At 35.7% G+C, this 20,701-nt stretch overlaps 1 protein-coding gene across 1 annotated transcript; it reads right to left on the bottom strand.

The window, feature by feature from the left end:
- Window positions 1-7,859: 7,859 nt before the first annotated feature.
- LOC145694954 (ATP synthase mitochondrial F1 complex assembly factor 1) lies at window positions 7,860-8,875 on the bottom strand. Its single transcript, XM_081771759.1, has one exon. It carries the CDS (start codon window positions 8,829-8,831, stop codon window positions 8,001-8,003), a length of 831 nt encoding a protein of 276 aa, XP_081627885.1. The 5' UTR covers window positions 8,832-8,875; the 3' UTR covers window positions 7,860-8,000.
- Window positions 8,876-20,701: the final 11,826 nt, after the last annotated feature.

Genomic DNA, 20,701 nt, shown 5'->3' on the forward strand with positions numbered 1-20,701 from the left:
GGTTGGGTTTCCACCCGAGTCAACTCCACTTTTTTTTTGCTTCAACCAATAAAGTAGCCATTTGTAGCTACAAGTAAACTATTAACTCTCCATATGTTTATAATGGAAAAAAAAAAAAAAAACAATAGATATGTTGAAATCAGTTGTAAAATCCTTCAATGTTTCATGTTAACTATCAACAAAATGTAATCTATTCCTAAATATATTGATATCACGAGTTAGATTATGGTTGCCTCAGTGATTGTGTAAAAAATGTTCTTCACGCTTCGTGTTTACATCTGTTGACAGTGTGCGAATTACAAGGGAAATAAGGGAGGTAATCTCCTTTGGTTATAGCTTCCAAAGGAGATGAAAGTGCCATCAACTGACATGGGGAAGAAACACATTGGCATTAAATATGCGCAGACTAAGCTGCTTTTAATGTAATCCTGACACTAAATGCAGTCATTTTCATGAGGGATAATACAACTCTGCGCCTGCCGCACAGAGAAAAATCTGTTCTCCGTACAGCGGTATATTGTACAAATATACAGTATCCTCTTGCTTAATATGAGTACGGAGCATACGTTATCCGTGTGCTACATAGGCACTGCCCTTGGATGTTACATCATGCCGTTGCAGGATGCCTGACATCTAATAGTTTTCCGTATATCACATACATATACTTATGTTACCTTCGTCAGCTATATGTTGTATACGTCCGCTTGTATGTGAGATCCTGACCGCCTACATTGTTTCATACGGAAAGTACGTATAGATGGAACACTTATACATAAAGTATTATAAAACATGCGTTTTCAGTTATACGTCTGCTTTACATTAAGTCCAAAAACTACATGAACTACGCATGTAACCTATCTTTTAAAGTACGCCACCTACAATGTTTTTTCTCAGTGTATTTCAACCATACAGTGTATTCTTTTATGTAACAGCATTTATGAACTGCTACAGCTTGTTTTCAGATCTTCGTACTCTAACCTAACGATGTTCAGAAGTTTCATTGAAGTTACATGTTAAACCTTCCGTATTTTTCCTTAACTACTGCACCCAGTACCAAATAAATCTCAACAAACGTTGTGTTATCAAGATGTGTAATCCGCCAGTGACAACGAAAACGATACCAAAATTTTTTGGGATAACGACAGAACTTACACAGCGAACTCTTTTGTTATGTTGAAATTATGTACTCCAGAAACACCATCAGACATTACGTGACCTTAAAATGTCTACTAACATCTCCGAATAAAAAATCGAGTCTTTTTACAGAATAGAGGCAGAACTCATAATTTTGTTTCCCTCAGAAGCAAATAGAGCCACTGTGGATACTAAAGACATTGTTGCGGAATTGGAACAGCTTTTCTTGGAAAATAGAACATTCCGGTTTACGTTTACTGCAATTTTAGCTGTGTGGACAAATCTATATTAAGCATTCAATTCAAAATATTACAGTCTTACATTTTACTAGTGAATAAAACTTAAATATATCTTCACTGAGTATGTTTTGTAACCTCCGTGGATATTAATGTAACCACCGTGTTTGTCAAAATAATAAATCACCGTGTTTTTAAAAAAAATATATTTTCTTGACCTCATCCACTGTAATGATTGTATTTGTTTAGCCCTTAGGTGTGTAAAAAATAAATTATACATTATTTCTCCGATTTTTAATTTTAAGATTTTTCCAATGCCAAAATTCCCCTTAATTTCAGAATCACCCTAATCTGCACGCAATTTTGTGGGCATGTCCCAAAACAGTCAAGATAGTTTTACTAAAGAAGAAGAAGAAAAAAAAAAACTCAAATACATGTACTTTAAAATTTGACTTACTATTCTTAATCTGCACCTGATATTTTTATATACTAAATTATGTAGTTAATATTTATACCTGTATTACCTTCATAATTTAACAGTAACTATGGGTATGCTAGCTTGGTATATACATAAATCGTGTATATTATCAGGAAGATTGCTCGCATTATTTTCCAGCGCGAATATTTGCTTCACTTATTACGATAATGCCCATTTTGCACATCATATAAACATGGAACAGATTCGTAAAAATATATATCCATTCAACTGCTGCTCTATTCCAAGACGCCAATATAGTTCTTTTGTATTTTCCTGCAATGAACTCGGGTACTGATTGGCTACTAAATGTTCTTGAATTGGAATCTCTAAAACAGGGCCGAAACGAAATCTCCTGAACAAAACAATTTAATTCAAGACAAAGATTCAAATAGTCCTGAATAAGCATCTTATTCAAGCTTTCTTTGACCGTGTACAAGAATGCATTAGGGTTAAAATGAATACGTGCATATACGGATATGTAACATATTAATTTCTACCAACGATGTAGCTCCACACAATATTTTACACTTACAAGATTAAGGTTACTAGTATAAAACCAGCAGAACAGCATTAATAATTCTATTACTATTGGTAATTCTGAAATTCGAAGTAGCTGCTTAAATTAATAATCACTGAAAAGTATTTACGCCAAAAGCACTCAAAATTATCTAATTCCGAACCTTTTGGCAGAAGTCATTGACTTCCTAATCACACACCTTTCTAGAAAAATGACGTGAACAGAACTATACCCTCTGGTACTATTAGAAAGAAGATACTTAAAAAGGTAAGTGCTGAGGACGGCATAGACCAAGGGCGTGATAACCCTCCCCCCCACTTGGGAACTTTTGCCACTATATTAGGAACGTTCCTTAGAATTTAAAAAAAAAAAAAAAAAAAAAAAAAAAATTGTTGGTCAACATATAATGCAACGCTAGGTCCTGGGGCCCTTAACCCTGTAGCACCCGTGTATATTTAAAGACATCGATGGGATCTCTTTAAATGACTTTAGATCAGACCGTTAGTGCAACAGTGCAGCAAGTTCTAACTCGATCGATTTGTAAGATTATAGGCTTTCAGTTTACGTCATGAACGAGGCATTTCTGAGTACAAAGGAAAAATAATTGAGGGATATTTAAGATTTCCTTAAAACAGTTCCTTCTCGTGATTCTTTTAGTTCCTACATGGCAAAATTGCAAACTAGGTGAATAATAAAATATATTTTTGTGTCCTGTTTTATGTTCAACTTAAACTAAAACTTTCGTCTTGATCCTTCAAGTAGCAGCAGAGGAAATATGTATTCATTGCGTTCATAGTAATTGATTTTCATGGAAGTACGACTTCGTGTCAATGTACAATTATTATGTGGCAACATTGCAAACTACATTAATAAAATGTATTTGTGTGTACCATTTGGTGTTCAACTCAACTGAAACTCGTCTTGATCCATCAAATAGCAGCAGATAAAAATAAGTATTTTAAAGTTTACACACGATTTATAATAATTGGTTTTCACGGAAGTACGAGTACGACTTTGTGTCAATGATCCGTTTGACTTTTCTATAGAAAACAAGTGATACAAAATATTCTCGTTGATTCTCTCATTCGTTAACAGATTCCTAGTATTGAGAAATTCCCCCCAGGAAGGTTTCCCCAAGAGCTCAGATTTACCTCATCTCTCATGCAGTTTATATTTAGCCTTTTAACTGGAAGTGATACGCAAACCCTCGGAAATTATCCCATCAAAAGGGGCAGAACACAGATGAATCTTTTAAGACTGACGACTGGACGTCATCACCGCTATAGACAACACAATCACAAATTGTTGTTACTAATTCAAATATTTGTGAAAATGAAGATGAGTTGCCCATACGTTTGAACAGTTATTAATTCTGTACTGCTTGTGAGAAATATCTGACTGTTATACCTAGGAGCATCTGTTTTGACATCAATCATACACCTGAATTAGCTGAACGAACATTTTGTGTTAAAAATTTGGCGACATGGGTTTTCCGAAGACTTGGTCCTGTATTACTTGCAGCTAAAAGGATAGATATAGACTAAAAAAGATGAGTTAAGTCTAAGCTCTTGGAATGTAGCAATTTTGGCATGGGCAGACGCCAATTATTATGAACCATGAAAATCAATTATTATGAACCCTGTGAAGACTATCAAATACGTATTTCCTCTGCTGCTATATGAAGCATCAAGACAAAAGTTTCACTTTAAGTTGAACATAAAACAACACAAAAATATATTTCATTATTCATCTAGTTTGCATACCATGTAATAACTCAAAGAATCAAGAGAAGGGACTCTCTTAGGGAAATTTTCTTAAATATCCCTCAATTATTTTTCCTTTATACGCAGAAATGTCTCGTTCATTACGTAAACTGAAAGCCTACACTCTTACAAATCGATCGAATATAAGTTGTTCTAGTGTTGCACTAACGGTCTGATCTACGGTCATTTAAAGAGAACGCATCGATGTCTGTAAATATACACGTGTGCTAAAGGATTAAGGGCTCCAGGACCCACGTGTTGCACTTGTATGTTGACCAACAACTATTTTTTTCATCGTAAGGATCCTAACAAACATTTCTAATATAGTGGCAAAAGTTCCTAAATGGGAGGAGTTACAAATCCCTTGGCCCTCCCGAAACATTCACAACTGGATAATTTTAGGCTTTTTGAGGTAAGTATTTTTTAATCAATATGGATCGTATTAAACCAACTAGCATTTACAGCTCACAGATGACGAGAAGAACCCTAGCAGAAGTAGTGTGACGTAAGTATGGGCTCGCCCACTTTTCGCGCGTAGGTTTCAAATGACACCACGGAATAGCACACAAATAACAACCCGGAGTAGCAGACGACATCTAAGTATAGACCACACCTGAAAAACCGAAAATGGACTTGACCGTGTCGTTGACCTTTCCCCGCAACCCTCTTTTAGGGTCATTCTCGTCATCTGTGAGCTGTACTTACATTATTGTTTGCACTGCGTAATTTGTTTCCGGTGCAAAAGTTATTATTATTATTATATTTTAATCTATATATTATACGAGTTAATTCACTGCGAAAGATACCATCAGAAACAACATACAGATACATGCAAATTCTATTCCGAAAGCTACGATTACAACAATGTTTTAGCGGCCGACACGTTGTAAATATTTCGTTTTGATGTAGTGCATCAAAGCATCTGTCACATGTAGTAAATGTGGCGGAAACAACAATAATTTATATAATGAAGCTAACAGATTAATTTTTGTGGTATTGCAGTAAGCGAACACACAATAAGTACGTATTGACTACGATGTGCCCCAACACGAACACACCCATTTCGCCCGGCCCTGTATCGGAATTAATACTACAACTCTTACTTCTAGTAAGCACTAGCACAGTTTGGTGCAAGTTTTACACATGAATATTCGCTTTATAGCAAAATATCAATCTGTTCAACACTATCTGAATATGCGACAAGAGAATCAAGTGCTATTTTACACTAGCTATCAGAAAAATGCTCAAGATTAGTTGGGTGCAAATGAAAAGGACTGTCTATAAGATATTAATTTAGACTGGCAGATTTTTGCACGGCGTATGTACTGATTGGTATAGTCTTAAGCCACACATGCGATTCGATTTGAGTTTAGCGTCCCTTTCAGCAGCGAGGCTATATGAGATGTGGACATACAGCTTAACGTGGGATGTAAACCACATGAGCTCCCACTGGGAATCGAACTTGGGTCTCCCACGCCAAAGACGCGTACGCTAACTGAGAGAGATTAGTAACAATATTTGCCAAAAAAATTTCCAGCATAAAAGTCCCCGTCTATGAGTCTTGTCTTTGTGAACAATATTTCCTTCGAAATTTTTTATTTTGCACGAATCCGAGCAAAAGAATGTTTACTGCTGCACCTACTCCCACCCTCAACTTTAAGTTCACACGATACTTTATGTATAGAAATTCGATTTTCATCATAGCGGTAATTAAATGGCACCTTTCCTTGCATGATTGTCGCATTTGAATTTTCGCATTAAAAATTGGTACGAAAAGTGCGACAATTACGCGAGTAGACACAGTATTTATGCACCAATAGAATAAATATTATTCTGAAAGCAATTCATGGTTTTAACGTAGAAGGTCGCAAGATACATTATTTTCATTCCAGGTTAAGTTCAAGAACGTATTTTACAAATTTTACACGGATAAACTGAACACACTGCATATAAAGACATATCTTTAAGTAGGAAATTTTTGGAGGCGGCTGACATAAATACTAGCTGAAATTATGTTTGTAACTGTAAACTTACTAGTATAAAATCATTTCAAGTATTATATACAACGACTAAAAACTGTGTATGAAAAAGGACTGTTTAAGATATTATTAGCCGGAGTTAGTGTTTCTACATAGCTATTTTATTTTACAAGTGTAGAGTTATTAGCGTAAACCCATTACAAGTGCTGTAGGATCTCTTATCACTCCAAAACTTCATATTAAGGTACGTGTGAACAACAGCATACAAGTACTATCCTAATATACTCTACGATGCGTAACGAAAAACCTGACCCATGTGTAAGGTACCTGGTATCAAAAAGAACACAGTATGTTTCAATTGTCCTCGCTACATAAATAATCCCCATCACTGACGCGCCTGCACGTATAGAAAGAACTTGCACCGCCCTGTTTGTAATAACCTGCATGTTATTTTCTATTGAATTATACCACGCCAAACTGCAAAATTACAGTTACATATTAAAAGTACTGCCGTACAATAATTAAACCATAACTATGATAATTTTACGGTTAAAATAACAGTGCATGTCAGAGAGAACAGTCTAGAATATTAACCTCCACTGCTAAAGCATCTCTGCGTAACGCACGAAAGTAGTATTTTATCTGCAAGTGTAATGTTAAAGCTCAAGGGCTATTCTAGAATTAAAATGAGTGAATATATTCCAAATACGACTGTGTAACATCTAATTTCTAATGGAGGAGTACTTTTGCACGATGTAGGGAACTTTTATAAGTATGGTCCTAGAGCGAAACCACGTTTATTATTATTATGAAGTATTTTTACATTATCCTAATTTATGCTCATTCTCTCCATCAGTGACGCGCCTGCTGGCAAGGTTCTACAACACAGGTCCCCCTTCTCATTTAACTATAATAAAGACAGAAAACAATGTGCCCTGCGGGGCTCTAACCCACCTTCACTCGCTAACGCTCGCTCGGTAATACTGTGTGATCAAATATTAAAACTTCGGTACAGAAAGGAACGAAGCTAGCTACTAACCTATATGGGTGGACCTGTGTTCTAGAACCTCCGCCTATTCCATTCGGACGCACCCACACATGAAACACCTTGTCTTAACTAGGTTAGATACATTATTTATATTATGACCACCTAGCATATGTTTTTGTTCATATAGTCCCTTTATAGTCTACTTCAGAATAAGTTTCGTTTCCCTGTACATCAGTTTGCAGACGTTACCAATGTACAATTATTTGGACATATCCCAGGGACTCCAAGGCTTGTGTATAGCCCGCTCCCCCCAGTTCTTTGTCACCGGAACTGAAAGAGTCGTCGTCACCACTACTACTACTGATAATAATAATAACAATAATAATATCAAGAACAGAAATCACCCAACCCTGCGGGGCTTCTAACCCGTTCCTACTACTACTACTATCGCTACCACCCCTATTAGTACTACTACTATTGCTACTACTACTAGTATTTATACTAAAGCATATCCTTTGTCTGTGTACTAAAGCTTCTTTACCACAAAATTTAAATCTTAAATCTTTATAACATGCGATTCCGATTCATTGTGAACTAATATGAATCGTTAGAGTCACTGATTCATTAAAAGTCACTGGGGGAAGCGGGCTATACTGAATCCGACTCCAATACTAGGATATAATTTGAAGAAGCACTAGCCTTTTGATCTGATGGACAACTTTGCACCTGCACCCTATTTAGATTGAATAAACTAATATGCACACTGAAATCTGCGAATAAATTTATACTATTAACATTAAAATACACAGGGTAGCAAGCATTGAATATACATATTTTGATATCAAGATGTGAAACTATTGTTATGCGGTTATTTTACATTTGTTTACCATCAAATTCATGACATACTAAAGAGAAAAACATTCTAACTCAGCAATTAGGTCCATATACTTGAAATCATCTGGCTTATTTGTAAACCTTTGCAGAAGGCTCTCTCGCTTTTCATTTGGCTTACTGTAATATAATTGTAATTGGTTGGCAAGACACTGTGCTTCTTGAGTATTCAATACGTTCTTATCAAATTCACCACGCATTAAAACTATTCCCTTGTCTTTAATATCTGGGTAGTGGATTATTGTAAGACACTCTGGAGCATTATCTTTGTAAGCTTGATAATTTATCAACGAAGCGAAATGTACTTCATGTCCAGAAAACTGGCACATTATAAATTCGTAGCCTTTGCTCCGCGGGAGCGGAAAGAGAAACACAGGATAAATTTTACTTCGTTCAAACAACTCTTCATACAAACCAGTTGGTATTACTGCCGCTATGCCATCTTTATCCTTATAGTAATTATGCCAAATTTCTTCGATTTCTTTCGCACTTTTATCTGCAAGGAGGTCAAGCTTCATCACGTCATTCAATGACTTCTGTTTTGTAAAAGAAAAATCAACCGATTGGGGTACTTTTCCCTTAGGAGTAGAGGCAGAGGAAAATTCACGATCATTTGTCGATATTTTGGTAGGTTTCTTCTTTTTCTGTGCATCTTCTATCCTTTGCAACAGTTCCTCGGGAGCAGTTTGCTGAAGAGCAGCTATTTTCTCCGAGTACTTAACATAATATGGATTAGTCTTCAATTCATCAAGAGCTGAGGTGGTCGATTGAGCCACACGACTAATGTGTTTTATGGACATATACCTATTATTAAAAAGCCGAACAGCAAAATTTATCACTGACATGCTATGCGTGAATACAATGTTCGTAGCAGTGGTACCAGGTGCATGTAATTTTTCTTAGATGCAACGTTGCCAGGCGCAGAACGCGAAAGCCACACGCAAGAGTAGAATCGACATTTGTCCTCCGTAGAACCACACACTATAAAATCTCTTTAGGAATCGCTTTACTTTTTAAACCCATTACTTTTTCTCACCGTTTCTTGACATGTTTACTGCTTTGAAATCAGGCACGCTAAACTAGCAGAAAATACGAGTACAACATCTCGTAATATAGTACAACGACAATTGTTTAAAATATAAAATTAAATCATAGCAAAAAAAAAATCAAAATTGAAGTTCTCATCTTCAGCCTTCAAAAAGATGTCATTTTCTATTGAACGCACCTTTGTATTCGAAATAAAAAAGTCATGCAGTTTATTTTGGTATGATATTAAATTATCACATGTGGAACAATTATATTGCACAATGAATTCCTTAAACTTTGAGTGCAAAGGCTGTAGAAGTAATCTGCTTTATGCAGAGTCGTTTTGACGTACGATTAGCGTCATGCTGAAGGCCTGACTAATGTAGGAAACATATCTGAATCGAACTCTTTAGTAGGCACTAATTACGCGTCACAACAACTTTGCATAAGGCCCAATAACTTTATTCCTTACTTTCATTAGGGTAAACATTCAAGTTACGGAACGATAAAAGAGGAATTAGCGCTTAAAGTCACACTACAATCTGTTGCAATGTGTTATGAACCAGTAGGAATTGGGAACTACACAAAGAAGCACTTAGGAAATAAAATTACAGTTAGCCTGTACATAATGCATATGGTAAAGGCATCAGCCCGCATACCATACATGAAGATCAAATTACCATAATTGTATAGTGATAACTGTTTGTCTGGCAACGAAGCCTCAAGAAAGCATAATATTTCTCACTCTCGCAAATAATTTTCTGGGAATAAAAATTTACTTTTACATAGTGATGAGCAAATGCAAGACCAAGACCAAGACCGGGGTGGTCTTGGTCTTGCACTGGAACCCTTGATCTTCGTCTTGGTCATGCATGCAAGAGTCTTGCAAGTCTTGTATTTAAGAAATCTCAAGCTTTTTATAGGTAACTTTTACTATGGATATAAGGGATAATTAACTCTACAATGCGCCAATAGTAACGAAAATATAATGCATGTTTCTGTATGTAATATAGTTTAACTTTGTGTAAATATCATGATAGTGTACAACATAGGTGATGACCTTTCCTTTCTTAATGGGTGCCCACGCTTCACTATTTGTAAGATAAGCCTAAATCACAACGTTTTGTAATATGTTTATATTTTTTTTTTAACAGATCCAACACTCCACTGTTTACCAAACTGGGGTGGCTACCCCTGAGACGCATGAAAGAAAATCAAGACGACACAGATTATTGAAATACCATAAACTGCAAAATTATTTTTACACTCTAAAGGCGTCAGATTGTTCTTTTCAATCACGATTAGCTAATCCTTGTATTAATCAAACTTCCAATTAAATATTGAGATATTGTTACAGATTCCAATATGTACTCTATGAGGCAGAAACATTGACATTACGCAAAAGTGATGAAAAAATCACAGGCTTTCGATACATGGGCATGGAGAAAAAAAAAGAGAGAATTAGCTGTGTTGAACGGACAATGAATGAAAAGGTGTTAAAAGAATTAGAAGCAGGGGGAAAAAAAGAAAAATGTTATATTGTTAAGAGGAAAAAGAGGAACTGGTTAGGATATTGGCTAAGGAGGAACTGTATTATGAGGGACGTGCTGGATGATATTGTGGAAGGAAAGAGAGGGAGGGAGCGAAGGAGACTAGTTTAAGGAAGGTATTAAAGCAGAAATTTTCTACGTCAAGACGAAGAGACTAGCTGAGGACCACCGAACGTCGAAGCTTCTCAGTTGCAGCAAGTAACCTGCCAATACTATAATAAAACCTCTTAATATTTTAGAATAATTTGAGTGGAAACTGAAAACGATTCAACTGTCTACGTTTTTTGTGTAAATTCAATCTATATTTTTGACCTGTATTGGAAAGACAAAATAACGGCATCAAACTCCAAGTTATTTGAAGTCTCACTTGTGAATATGGATTACTAGCATCAATTACACACTTCGTTGGGTTAAACTTTAAATAATAATAATAATATATTTCGTAAGTCAGTCACTTTTTACTATTAGTAAAGCGCTCTCTCATATCGGTCATTTTCGATTATTTTTATATATCTCTATCCCTCCTCCTCCCCAAGTTGCGGGGCTGAATTTGAATTTAAACGGCATCAGAAGTGTCACTGTTCGTCTCAGAAAACCCAAAAACTAAGTATTCGGCACTAATATCGATGATTTTCAATAAACTTATAAAGTGGAGTCACGTTAATTCGAACTTGAATAATTCGAAATATTGGATAATTCGAACAGAAGTCCATTCCCCTTGAAAACTTTATTGAAAACAATATTAAAAAATTGTGGATAAATCGAACTTTTGAACCTATGTTTTAGATAATTCGAAGTAAATGCAGTTGAAAATTTTTATGTTGGACAGATGTAAACAGAGAAATACAGTTTTAATATGTTTTCAGTCATCCAGATGCAGCCATAGGGAAGAGTAATACAAAAGATTAATAGATCATCTATGTAATGATAAAGATAAAGATGTGTTGGGGAAGAAGTAAAGATAGAGAATGTGTGCCAATCTCATCTTGTTTCAGAATTGATTGAAAATTTAAGATGAATTATTGATAAAGTCAGCCAAATGTTATTAATATCGTATTCCATGCAATACATGAAATTCAAGATTTATTGACCGTACAAAAACAATCAAATTCAAGCAAATGAGGTTTACGACTTCTTAAAAGTGAGAACAGAACATTCAAATTGTTACTGGTGTTTAATTGTTTGGGCTATTCAATGTATGTTGTAGTGTTGTACGTAAATATATTTTCCATTGTACACGTAGCTTGAATTATGTGGAGTCAATGTCGTTTGTTAGTTTGCGGTATTCGATCACGCAAATAATAGGATCTAAGCTGCTTTAAAGGTAAAGTCTACACCATATGAATATGTTTTTGATGCACAGTACTTTGGTTTCTTTGTTGTTATATATGTGAAAATGAATGTTGCTGGATAATTCGAAGTGTTTTCATATCCCCTTGGACTCCGAATTAAAAAAAGAGTCAACTGTATATCTCCTTCACCACCACGTTGCGAGGTACGGCATCGGAAGTGTCATTGTTCATCTCAATGACCTGGAAAATCATGAGTTCGACATTTATAATGGCAATTGTTTTATAATGTTATATATCTTGTTTCTCCCCTAAGTCGCGGTGTTGAATTTGCATTTAAACGGGATCGGAAGTATCACTGTTCACCTTAGCGACGCCGAAAACTATGGATTCGAAACTAATATTTGGTCATTTTTGATCATTATGATGTATCTCCCTCTCCCCAAGTTACGAGGCTGAATTTGGTCGTAAACGGTATCGAAAGTGTCAGTATTCAACTCAGTGAACTGGAAAACTATGGATTCAACAATAATATTAGTCATTTTAGATCGTTTTTATATATATCTTCTCTTTCCTCCTCCAAGCTACGGGGCTGAACTTGGATTTAAATAGCATCGGAAGTGTCACTGTTTATCTCAGCGACCCCTAAAACTATAGATTCCATTTTAATATCGGTCATTTTCGATCATTTTAAAACATCTTTCATTCCTCCTTCCTAAACTGCACCGTCAAAGTGATATGACAGAAACTACCTCAGGTCCAATCCTCATCTATGTTGAAAATTAGATCGAGTTCGGTAGGGTGGTTCAAGAGTTATTAAATTTTATTTATTTTTGTACATTTTCCATCCCCACCTCCTACCCTAAGTTCTACCGTCAAAGTGATTTATAAAAAAAAAAAACCACCCCAAATCAGAACCTCATCTATGTTGACAATTTGATTGAGATGGATTGGCTGGTTCAAGAGTGATGAAGTCAAAAAAATAGCACTTATATTTTTAATTTTTTATATATTTTCTTCCACTCCCCTACGTTGCACCGTCAAAGTAAAATGATAAAAATCGCTCCAGGCCTCAACTACTTCATCCATGTCAAAAATTTTATCAAGATCGGTCAGGCATTTCAAAAGTTATTAAGTTTAATTTATTATATATATATATATATATATATATATATATATATATATATATATATATCCCTCCCTTCCTCCTCCCCTAGGTTCTACCATCAAAGTGAAACAAACTCTAAAATACTTTCAGGACCGAACCTCATACATGTTAAAAATTTGATTGAAATCGGTTAAAGAGTTAGTTAAGTCACAAACTTAGTCATTTTTATTTTTATTTATATTGATTTTTGTACATCTCCCCCTCCTCCTCCTCCCTACATTGCTCCGTCAAAGTGAACTGACAGATAACATTCTATATGCTTGAACCTCATCTATGTTAAAAACTTGATCGAGATTGGTCGTTTGCTTCAAGAGTTATTAAGTTTTATTTATTATTTTATGACTCCCCCTTCCCCTCCCTTAAGTATTATCGTGAAAGTGAAATGATGAAAACACTCCCAGGCCCAAACCTCATCTATGTTGGAAATTTGATCCAGATCGGTCGGCTGGTTCAAGAGATTAGGAGTCACAAAAATAGTCGCTGTCAATTTTATAATATAAATTTATTGTAGTATAATGTTATATCGTTCAATCCTCGATGTGCCGTATATCTAAGGATGCTAAAAGTTATATTAATTATATTATATTAATATTATATTAATAATAACAATTATTCAATGTATAAGCATCCGCCCATGAAATCAAAGTTGCGGTCACGTGCACTAAGTTTTTGTCAATGTCATGAAAATGTTATTTTGATATTAGTTTTAACAGTACACATTGAAAATTTCCAACGGATGCTTGAGCCTCGGAGCCAAGGTCATACCCATGTAGTCGATACCTATGGTGTACGGTATTACCGATGTTCAATACTACATTTCTCTTTAGATTTGGAAGAACACCACTAACGTCTCACGATTGTGCACCAAGGGTAAGAAAGTAGTGATGATGAGAAATGACTAAAATGGTGGTATGAAGAAAGTAGGAGGAAACGAAAAAATACCGAGAAAACCCACGCATACGGTGTTTGTCCACCAAAAAAGCCCACATGGTGCGAGATGACACCTGTGTGGTTTGAAAACGACTAATATCTACAGAAAACGCGAACAACCAATCCAGAAAACGGCATATTGTTGCTATAAGTTACAGGGGCAGATCGACTCACACGGATTGCATAAACTACTGGGAACATATTCACTCCAGCAGCATTTTTACTGAAGCCAAGAAATCCATCTCCTTCTGTTTTACATTATATAAAAAAAAGTCAAGTAGTGCCGGTAGACCCTACTTGTGCAAGAGTCTTGGTCTTGGTCTTGGTCTTGCAGGTATGGTCTTGGACTTGGTCTTGGTCTTGCACACCTTGGTCTTGGTCTTGGTCTTGGTCTTGCACACCTTAGTCTTGGTCTTGGTCTTGGTCTTGCATCGGGATTCCTGCTCTTGGTCTTGCATCGGGATTCCTGCTCTTGGTCTTGGTCTTGCATTCAAGACTCTTGCGCTCATCACTACTTTTACAGATCTACGAATTATGTGGAAGGTCTCTTGTCCATGTGTCCCATTCCGTATAAGTGTCGACTAAATTTGAGAAACGCAAAGCAACGTAATATATATAAATTATAACTGCTATATTGTGAAGCAGCCCATAGTTGTGTGTGCTTCTATTATAAATTGTTAACTTTAATAATAATAATTTGATCACGTTACTCTCATTTCTATAAGTAAAACATATCAATTATTAAAATCTTCAATTCAGTTAAAACTAAACTTTTATTTATGTTCTACATTCTCAGACAGCTTGAGTAAATATGTCATTGGAAAAAAGCTACCAATAAACGTAAGTCTAGTTTCCCTTTCGCCTAGCCAAGAACTTCCTCAGACATTGTACATAAGAGTCATTGTACCGTTCAAACAAAACGACAGAGGACACGTTTTCAAGGGGTAATCGTTATGAAGATTCGTTAGCTGTAACATAGAGAAGAGGAACATTCATAGCATTGGAGACAGCTACATACCTTTTAACTTATAGTTTTGAAGTTACATCGCCACAGAAACAGTATAAAAGAACATCTAATTCATCATGCAAAGATGAATAGCAATGCTCATCGTAGATTCGATCCAACGCCCCTAGCAGATTGATATGATTTGATTCCAGATGTCAACCAGCTTAAATTTTTTTCAGTTTCTAACCATAGAGTGAAAGACACAGTAAAGATCCCATTCGTTATTCCACACAAGAATGACACCAGTCACCAAAGAACTATTCAGGCTAGCGCTTATACTTTATTATCATATTCTTTACCTTTTTCATTTCACCTCACCTTTCAAGCTAGTCTCTGTTTTATATAAAATTAAATCATTCGAATTTTATTTACATTCAAACATAACTTTTGTCAGTTAAGTTCCGTGCAGAACATTAGTTTTCATTCCTATGTTTTACATTCATTAGTCTAGCTTTGAAAAGGTTTTCATTGAGCTATTAACTAAACAGTTTTAATCTGTGCCAATATGTATTATCTCAAACTAAAAAGCAAATTCTGAACACAAAACATTAAAGTATGAGACCCCATGTGTAGCAACCTTCCCTAATGATACAGTTCATTTTCTTATATATTGAACCCTAAATTGCCGAACATTTCTGCATATCTTGTACAGGTGGATATAAAATTGCAGACCTCTTTTGAATGTCATCGAGTCCTGACATAATAATCTCTTGTTTCTTGTACACGTCAAAGCAAGCTTGAATAAGACTCTTGTTCAAGATCATTCAAGACTATTTGATGAAATAGACTTCAGCACTATTGTCATTTTTGTCTTGAATTGAATAGTTTCGTTCAAGAGATTTTGTTTTCGTCCTGTTTTAAATAATTCAATTCAAGAACATTCAATAGTCAATCAGCTCCCGAGTTGATTACAGGAAAATACAAAACAACGAATAGATGTTTGGCGTTGTAGTGCAGAACTTTAGTTGTTGAATAGATATATTTTATTAATCTTTTCCATATTCATCTGATATTCAAAGCAGGGGCGTCATTTCAGATTTTACTTGGGAGGGGCAAGAGCACCACTGACATAAGAATCTCACGCTTTGTACTAGTGTATTAGTAGAAAATCTACTAAAGCATATGTACTCCTCAAACTATTGGGGGGGCAATTGCCCCTGCTTCCCTCCCTAAATGACGCCCCTGATTCAAAGTATGCATTATCATAATGAACAAAATCAAATATCCGCGTTAGAAGCCTAAAGCTATTGATTCATGCGCGCGCGCACCTACTTTTTGTCATCAGGGGTCCAATACTACAAGTCAGTACATCTGTGTAGTATTGAACAGGTGTTATTCTGTTCCTGAAAAAACGATAAGTAATTGTAAAATACTCCACCTATATTTTGAGAAAAATAATAGAGCTAGACTTTTTTATATAAGAGAAAGAGTACAGATTTTGTGTAAGATCAAATTTTCATGCTATATCAATCATTTCCCTGTTAAACAAGCATAGTTTTATTGAGAAAATGTACAAATATATTTTAAGAAGTTTTGGGAGAGTCTGGACCCAGTTGACCCCCGTGGGTGCGCACCTGGAGCCATGTAAGAATTCTTCCGACACTATAATTAATGTAATGATGTCGCCCATAATGAAGGAAAGAAAGCAAACGTATCTTACATCCACTTTAACATTTATTATCAATAGACTTCGGATCGATATGCACTAAAAAACAGCAAAATATGCATGCAAATATGCGCTAAAAATCACGAAAATATGCGAATATGGACAAACAAACGAACCAATTAAAAGCTAGAGATAAATGAGAAATTTTTTACATCTTTAGGGAAACAAGTTATGAACTACATACTTAGTGTATAACTATGATGCATTATTGTTATAATACATAACTATGTAGTTTTCGGTATTTTCTGACCAAAAAAACTGCTGCGTTTGTCAGGCAAAACATTTCTGTACATCGAAAATGTTTCTTCCGCGCCACAGGTCTTTAAGGAACAGTATTACAAAGAAACAATGTTACTTGTCAAAAAAGTCTGGAAATTCGTGTATCATTGTTCCCAGGAACACATTATTTACATAAGGCTAGTTTTAGACGGAAGCATTTATCGTAGCATTTCTCGTAGAAAATGTGCTGCCAAAAATTTCATATAATATCCTATGGCATCAAAAGTGTATGGTGCTTTTAAACGGTAGCATTTTGATAAGCATCTGTCGTGACGTAGCAAACAAATCACTGGAGAAGAGCGCAATTATGACTCCGAAATTAAGCGTGTGGTAGCTAAAGCTATTGTAATTGTAACAACAGTTCTCGCCGGTCATATTAAAAAACGAAAATCACAAAGAAGTATGTGGGCAAAGAGCATCTCTACTCCAACTCATTTTCTTTACTACAATTCAATTTCCCACACAAAACAAAGAGCATGGATATTTGGCAAAAAATCTTTCTCTTCTTTTTAACACACCACGGCGCTGCAATCGGATCAGAAATGCTGGGGAAAATGCTACGAAATAGAGCAGGTTCTATCGACAAGCAATGCCATAGAATATGCCATGGAATGGGAAATGCTATAGCATTTGCTACTTTCCATGGTAGGATATCGATGATACGATTTTTGCTACGATAAATGCTTCCTTCTAAAACTAGGCCTTAGGCTTGTTTTAGACGGAAGCATTTATCGTAGCATTTCTCGTAGAAAATGTGCTGCCAAAAATTTCATATAATATTCTATGGCATCAAAAGTATATGGTGCTTTTAAATGGTAGCATTTTGATAAGCATCTGTCGTGACGTAACAAACAAATCACTGGAGAAGAGCGCGATTATGATTCCGAAATTAAGCGTGAGGTAGCTAATTCTATAGTAATTGTAACAACAGTTCTCGCCGGTCATATTAAAATACGAAAATCACAAAGAAGTATGTGGGCAAAGAGCATCCCTACTCCAACTCATTTTTCTTTACCACAATTCAATTTCCCACACAAAACAAAGAGCATGGATATTTGGCAAAAAATCTTTCTCTTCTTTTTAACACACCACGGCGCTGCAATCGGACCAGAAATGCTGGGGAAAATGCTACGAAATAGAGCAGGTTCTATCGACAAGCAATGCCATAGAATATGCCATGGAATGGGAAATGCTATAGGATTTGCTACTTTACACGGTAGGATATCGATGATACGATTTTTGCTACGAGAAATGCTACGATAAATGCTTCCGTCTAAAACTAGCCTTAGACAATAATTTTATGAGGGTTTTCGAGACTATTGAGTGTGCGTTTCGAACAAATGCTTGTTCGACTAGTTCTGGTGGAATCTGTTTCGTTATTGACATAAGTAGCTCAAATGCACTATATAGACACTCTTCTATAGGTGCGTTATCTGGAGTAAATTTAAACCTTCGACCTTGGAGCTGGTCAAGTTTGTCGACTCGCCCTCGGATAAATATAGCAAAAGAAGAATGTGTTTTTCACCCTTCAATTGCTTTGCCTCGGGCAGTCTATTGACGAAACACCACTGCAAAATAAAAATAAAAAACGCAAATGGCGAGCTAAAAATGTAAATTTCATGCGTACTTCGAAGTTGTTATGGAAGTAGGGAGTATCCCTATGGGTTATGCAAACTATGCAATAATCAAAGAATAGTGGCAATAAAAATGAAAAACAGAAACCTTTCAGGACTGAAAACATCAGTGCATAAGAACGAAACGCAGGAACTATTTCCATTAAAGAAGCGACATACTTGGAATATTGCAGATTTCTTTAAACCTACTTTGATTATAATCAATATTATTTTAATTCTTCTCTCCTTTTTTGACCATTATTGCTAAACATATCATCATCATCATTATCATAGCTATTCTGCCATTATTGGCAGTTCACTTGCTGCATCTGAGAAGCTTCGATAAACGGTGGTCCTCAACTAGTCTCTTCGTCGTGACATAGCAATTTTCTGTTTAATACCTTCCTTCAACTAGTCTTCTTCGCCTCTCCCTCTCTTTCCTTCCACATTAATCTCTAGCACGCCCCTATAATACAGTTCCTCCTCAGCCAATGTCCCAACCAGTTCCCCTTCCTCCTTTTAATTATATCTAAAATTCTTTTTTTTTCTCCCGTACTGCTACTATTTCTAACACCTTCTCATTCATTTTCCGTTCAGCCCAGCTAATTCTCTAATTTTTTTCTCCATGCCCACGTTTCGAAAACCTCATTTTTCATTTTTTTAAAAATCGCTTTTGCGTAATGTTCTTGTTTCTGCCCCATAGTGTACATATTGCAATCAGTAAAACAAAATCTTAATGTTTAATCGGAAGTTTGTTCAATACAAAGATTAGGTTGAAAAAAATCTGCAAAGTGTGAAAATAGAGTGAAAATAATATTGCAATTTATGGTATTTTAGTAATCTGTGCCGTCTTGATTTTCTTTTATACGTCCCAGGGGTAGCCTTTCCAGATTGGAAACAAGTGGAGTATTGTATCTGTTAAAAAAAATATAAAAGGATTACGAAACGTTGTGATTTATCTTATAAGTAGTGAAGTTTGGGCACCCATTGAAAAAAAAATAATAAAGGTCATCGTCTATGTTGTACACTATCATCATACTTACACGAAGGTGAACTATGTTACATTTAGGAACATACATTGTATTTCCGTTACTATTACAGCATTGTAGAATTTATTATCCCTTATATCCAGAGTAAAATTTACCTATGAAAAGCATACGATTTCTTAAAAGCAAGACTTGCAAGAGTCTTGCAAGCAAGACCAAGACCAAGACCAAGACTAGGTGTGCAAGACTAAGACCAAGACCAAGACTGGATGTGCAAGACCAAGACTAAGACCAAGACCACCCTGGTTTTGGTCTTGGTCTTGCATTTGCTCATCACTAGTATGGAGCGTTCACCACAAACGTAACGCACCTGACTAAAATTCGGTTAAGAATTATTTTAACTGGTGAAGATTTTCATTTTCATCCTAGCATTATACCTTTATTTCGTTTATTATGTATTCCGGTTGATAGCAGTAGGGAAAATTTCAACGGCACAATCCAGCAGATTAACCCCTTGCGTTCCAGGTGTCATTTTCCTATGTCCGTGCAGTAGGGATATAGGAATATGTGCTCAAAATCGGCCCCAGGGGTCCCGGAAATAGGGGGGTGGGAGATAAAAGAACCTTAGAATTCGTAACAGAGAAGCATTAAGTAATTGTCACATAATTTTCATCCTTCTGTCATTAATACAATACATGATAATGACACTTGAAACTGATAGATAGCTCTCGGACAATACTTTACCTGTTGGAAGTCAAAAAAGAGCATTTTGAACCTGTCACATATGTTACTTGCTTCTATTAGAAACTACATTACAGCAATTGTTAAATGGACATAGAATGATAGCTAAGAGGTGGAGGAAGAGACTAAGGAGATGTAGAAAAAAATCCTTTGACGGCATGTAAAGAAAAGGAAACACTGCGAGATATTTCAATGTGGATGTTCCAGCTGGTCGGGGGCGAAGTGTAATGTCCTTTTTTGAGTAAAGGACCGCTTTTTTAATTGGATTGGGAGTAGTACCTTATGGAGAATGAAAAGATGTGAAGTTTAAGAAAAAGAAAATGGCACTCATTATTGTGAAGGACAGAGATTTTTAGACTAATACCTGGTCAAATGTTATATGTCAGTTTGTGAAAGTTATTCCAATGGAAACCGAAACCCACATACTGATGGACCACACATAGGATTGGGGGGTGAAGTGT

This window comes from Thermobia domestica, chromosome 9 (assembly GCF_964235325.1).
Source record: "Thermobia domestica chromosome 9, izTheDome1.hap1.1, whole genome shotgun sequence".
Classification (NCBI taxonomy): domain Eukaryota; kingdom Metazoa; phylum Arthropoda; class Insecta; order Zygentoma; family Lepismatidae; genus Thermobia; species Thermobia domestica.